This window comes from Platalea leucorodia, assembly GCF_965183815.1.
Source record: "Platalea leucorodia genome assembly, chromosome: 4".
Classification (NCBI taxonomy): Eukaryota; Metazoa; Chordata; class Aves; order Pelecaniformes; family Threskiornithidae; genus Platalea; species Platalea leucorodia.
In genome coordinates, this window is record NC_138826.1 from 88848929 (window position 1) to 88854454 (window position 5526).

Sequence of the window (5526 nt, forward strand, 5' to 3'; positions counted from 1 at the left end):
ATACCTCTTGGGGGACAGTTTAATTCTCATCTCTTTCTAATGAGCTACAGACATCCTCATCTGCAGCCTGTGTGAACTGAGCCCACAAGTGCCCTCTTCCTGATCATCTCACATTTCTTTTTCCCTATGGGCTCTTTCTTTCTTTCCCTTGTAGGCTCCTGCCTACCCTACATTCATATACTACAGTCTAAAATCACTCTGATTTCTTCTAAGACTATTCACAGTAAGCTCTTTTCCCATGATATCCATCGAAGCAGAGTTCAATTCTTATACAAAAACCTTTTCCCTAGCTATCCTCAATACAGTTGTTTCAGGGGTCTGTATGCACTGGAGACCATCCTGTCTGTCTTCTTCAACTGTTTTTTTTTTTGGTCCATGTCTTTCTGTTTTCATATTCTACACACATAAGTACAAATGAATGGGCAGGTGGGGAATTTTAATTGTTGTCAAGCAGAAATGAGTGTCTTGAGTACTAAATACTCTGCTCTTGCAGATAGTAGACAACCATAGAGAAATTTAATATGATGCATCATTGCATTCATGCTGGAACCTCATTTTCCCTGAATCTATTTTGAATCTGGAGGTGAAGAATGAGAAAGCAGCAGAAATGCGCTTTAGACCATGGAAAGAATGCAAATAGTGTTTCACAAAAGGACAGCAGTAGGGAGAACGTTTAGATCTCTAAGTGATTCTGAAGAATGCCATGGCAATCTCAGTGGTTACTTTAAAAGAATACCAGAAATGAGTTGGCTGTTATACTGACCCTTTAACCACACGATATGATTTTTTTCAGATAGCATGTGAGAATATGCTTGAGCCACCATGCGTACTCCTCAATCAGTATAATTTCCCCCTTTCCCTAACCACGTGTAAAAGACACTTCAGAATCTGCCACGTAAATGTTACCCATTGACGAACCACTGAAAATTTTTCCAGGACCATGCTTTAAGAAAGATGCTTTCGAGGGATTCCCTTGATTAGCCAAAAACGAAGGGTTCTTATCTAACACTATCTTGTCTAAATATACACAGCCTGTGATGACGAAATAAAAAATTTCAAGACCAGGTATAAATACCACTGACAGGCAGATGAAGTTCATTCGTCTACTTTCTTCTAATAGAAGATTGAACTATTAGAAGTTGAAGCTCGCTGCTTTTAGAACTGACATCTCCCAGAACCTATCTGAGCATTTTAACTGAACCATTGCCAAGAAAATGACTTGCCAGACCTACAGCTTGTTTGTTCTGTCTGTCATCATGATTTATTTTGGACGTTTTGGAAATAGCTTAATTCTTGCTCAACTTCAAAATGATATAGACCAACTGAAAGCTGACTTTGTAAGTATGGTCTTCTACTGCATTTCTCTTCTCCTTCTGCTTGTGCTTTAGATACAGTCCAGACTTGAGCACTGCTTGACATAGTCAATGTGTACCAATAGAAGATAACCATGGAACAAATTTTTTGGTTATACCTTTTTTTAAACAAGATTATGGACAATTTCTTTGGTTTTGCTAACCTCTTTCACTAACATGATTCAGTTTTTCAATAGTCATAGTTAATGTAGCAGTTTGCATTTATTTCAGGGGCACTCTTCCTTTCACGAGAGCTTCTCCTAGCTCCATTCAGTCTTTGATTACATGGAATGCTTTATAACAAGAAATCTTAATGCAATTTATGATGAATGAATGAATCTTGATTCAATTCTATTCAGATGCAATTTACTGGCACTTTTTTAGTTTTAGGTTAGCAATGTTAATGGGGGATTTAGTATTAGTTAGCAATATAAACAAAACAAAGAAGAATCCTTTTGCTTTAAAAAATACATCTGGTACTTATTATTAGTAGTGTGTTGCCCAAAGGTGGTTCCTACTGCTTATTCTTTTGCATCCTCCAGCCATTGTGCTTCCATATCTGTGACTATGATCCAGCATGGGAATGTTATCCGGCATGATATTACTTCTTTTCAGGCAGAATTTTGATAATTTGATGACTAATGTTAATTCACCTATCTTCATCTAGGCGTCATTAAAGTAGTTCACAGTTGACTTCAGCTGGGATTAGTCATAGAGATAACAGATCTATAACAGAGTCACTTCTAATTAACAGCTTTTATTCTCAATATATTTTTGTTTTTGTTTTTTTTTTTTCCTTAAATGCATGAAAGTAACTGCAAGAGTCTGCTCCTATTTTCAGCTCTGATTTTGTCAGAATTTTGTGCATATGAAAGTTGAAATTTAGTAGTCAAAAAATCAGTGTTTGCAGATTGATAGGAAACTGCCTGTAAAATTGGCATTCTATCTTAAATTTGTCATTAGCATAGATCAGAGAGATTCTCACTAGAATATATATAACTCTATCAGAGACATCCTGAGCTGTGATGAGCTTCTTGCATTGACATTAAAAACGCCGGTTCACAGCAGGTGCTCCCCACCTTTCAGAAGAATAGCAAAACAAGGTTTGGCAATGTGCTCAGCACGGAGAGCCAATCAGCCTACAAGGTTTCTGTCAGCCTGCAAGTTTTCCCTTTGCACTCACTGTATTTAAATTACTGAGCAGACAAAAAAGGAAACAGTGACTGTTGTATACAACAAGAAAAAAAAAAGCGCACACACAAGAGGAAATGATTCAATTTACCTTTCCTTGGTAGGAGAGTTGTGTTGCTCTTTGTTTCCTAGAATCTGCCACAGTGTGTGGCTCACATCTGATGGTTAAACTCCATCCCTGTGAGCCTCTCAGTAGCCCACTAACCTTGTATATCCCCACGCCTGACTGTGGGCTACTGGGTTATTCTCCAGTTCTACAAACTGTAGTTTTACAGTAAAGTTAATTTGTTCTTGTTCCATATGAGATTTTACTAAGACTGGATAAATTCAAGGCCATGGACTACATACTGGTGGACTTTGACTTACCAAAAAACATGCCAAAATCAGATCTGAAAATTTTCTAGCCAGTTACTATGCTTATGAAGTTTAATTTTCAGCTGTCAGTACCAAAACTTGCAAGGAGAATTTGGCAAAATAGATGGTGCTAAATGTTTCTATTCAGATGAGTTATAGCAGGAGAAGACATTGAAAAGCAGAATAATGCCATTTCTGGTTCTAGGCAGTCATTTAATATGATTTGGTGCTTATAGAAGTGAAAGCATTGTAATAGTTATAGGCCAGTGGTGTAAAAATCACATCTCTGTTTTTTACTGCTTATTTGAATAGAGAATGCAAATTTGCCTTGTGATAAGTATTGTTTGTATAACAGATATGTTTGTTCTTTGTTGCAGAACTCAAGCCATTCAGACGTAGCTGATGGTGGACCTATTTTTACAGAGAAACTGATAAACTGGACAGAGGTGAGTCAGAACCAGATGTGACAAATTATCTCGGGTGCTTTGCAGGGCACTTTTGTTACAAAGCAGCACCCAGGGCCAGCGTAACCAGCTGGGGTAGAACGAACTCAAGCAGAGGCTGTTTCGGTAGCTTGCAAATGAGGAAACAATCCCCATAAAAGTGCTTCCCGTAAGGATAAGGTGCTTTATACTGCACCGTGAACTGATCATGAGGTACTGCCAAGCCCAGGAGATGAGTTGCAGCATCTTCTTTATCATCCTGTTTCAAGCAGCAGTGAGAACCGCTGCATGCTGCATTTTAGCTTCATTCATTTTCCTTCTGATGGACACTCACAGACCTTTCTTTCTGACTGTGTTTTTCAACAGAGAAATGAAAAAAGGATCATCCTGAGTCAGATTGTTTCCATGTACTTGGAAATGCTTGAAAACGCTGACAAGTCAAAGGCGCACGTCAGGCACATAGCTGAGGAGCTCTATACTCTGAAAGAGAGCCTTCCTGATGGCTTAAAGAAGATGAAGGACCTCACGGACCTGGCAAAGCTTCAGGTAAGGCTCTTCCTCTGCCTCCAAGGCTCATGACATGATATTTTCCAGTTGAGATTTGAGTGTGACTCAAGCCAATAATGCTTCAGTAACCCATCTGGTAACCCCCGTCTAGCTCAGTTCACACTGGAAAACCTAATGTTTCCAGCTGCAGGGGTTGCTGCGAGTCTGTGGTGTGGGGTGGCAGCGCAGGGGCCGCCCTCCCTGGGTCTTGCCGGAGTCTGGCACAGAGGTGCCAGCAGCACTGCCGTGTCATCTGTGCACCAGAGCTGCCACTGACACGGCTCTTTCTGGTTTAGAAATTGGGTGGGAAAGTTATGCCTGGCTATGGCATGCCTCCACGGGCTTTGGAGGCACTTGGCTTATTGAGTGAGTGCCAATGGCATGAACCACCAAGCTCTGCAGAAGTTCGCAGCCAATACCCTGGTGGAGTTAGGTGCTTGTCGGTAACTCATATATCAACACAATAACTACAGAGTAGCTCAGTTTCACAGAATATAGCCAGTCTGTGGCAAGTCACAAAGTAGCGCAGAAAGTGAAAAATAAAAATCTGTGACAAAGTGGCTCTTTGTTGTAGGAATTAGGTAGTAGAGTAATTGGAAACTGCAGATGTCCATCTGGTTTACCCTGGTAGCAGTGTAGCCTGTGGGATGTGATCAGTAAATAATTATAGCTCTTGGCATGACCTCCATTCTGTTTGTTTCTTACTTATAACAGATGAGTGACTTGAAAATTCAACGCAAAGCTGTGAATGAGCTGTTCAGCGTCTTACAAAAACTGGTGGAGACTCCAACTTCTCTCAAAAGGAAAAGGAGCCAGCCTCAGAGGAGGTGCAAATGCTAATGACATCATATGACCTTTTGTACTGAGTTATTGTGCAAATTTTGTTATGATGCACATTTTTTATTTCAATCTTTTTATTGAGTTTTTATACATTTATTTATTAATATTTAAGTATTTTAAATAATTATTTATAAAGAAACACCAATCAAAGTATTTATTCCTCCTACTACTATATAAGAAATTACTTTGTCTTAAAATCCTGTCTATCTGTCATATGTTTGTTGACCTGAAAATACAGAACGAGGCAATGTTTACCCAGTTTCCATATGGAAATCCTGAAATGACATGATACGGTACCCAGCTTTCCATCTGGTGCTGTCTTTAGAGAGGGATCTTGTAAGATTAGTCTCATCATTCATGTATTTGGCATGGAGATGCAAGCACCAATATGGGGAAGTTTCTGTACTCAGGAAATTCATTCAACTCAGATATTCATATCTGCTTACTTCTAAGCATATCTAAATCCAAACCAAGCAAATAGACATGCTTAAAGATAAGCAAATGCTGAAGCACTTTTCTGAACCAGGGGATTGATGATTAATTGCTGGTAATTATTGTTATGCACTGAAGTTACCAGGAGGCCAGGCTACTTAGCAACTCCAGGAAATGTGACTAACTGTATTGCACTGACTTAACTTCAACTCACTGATTTTAAGAAGTTCTGTATTTTTTTGTACTGAATTATTTAAATGTGTCTGATGTAACTTTATTTATTTGGAGGTAGTAGTATGGAAGTTTTTATCTCAAGGACTATATTTTTGTACTGGAATATTATTTAAAACTTTGGATTTCTCAATGGA

At 38.9% G+C, this 5526-nt stretch overlaps 1 protein-coding gene across 1 annotated transcript; it reads left to right on the top strand.

Annotated features, from left to right (window-relative positions):
* Positions 1 to 1214: 1214 nt before the first annotated feature.
* On the top strand, positions 1215 to 4726 carry IFNG (interferon gamma; the record flags this gene model as incomplete). The annotated part of the gene is made up of 4 exons (XM_082309139.1): positions 1215 to 1337; positions 3275 to 3343; positions 3707 to 3886; positions 4601 to 4726. The coding sequence occupies 4 exons, from the start codon at positions 1215 to 1217 to the stop codon at positions 4724 to 4726; spliced, it is 498 nt and encodes a 165-aa protein (XP_082165265.1).
* Between the last annotated feature and the right edge of the window lie 800 nt (positions 4727 to 5526).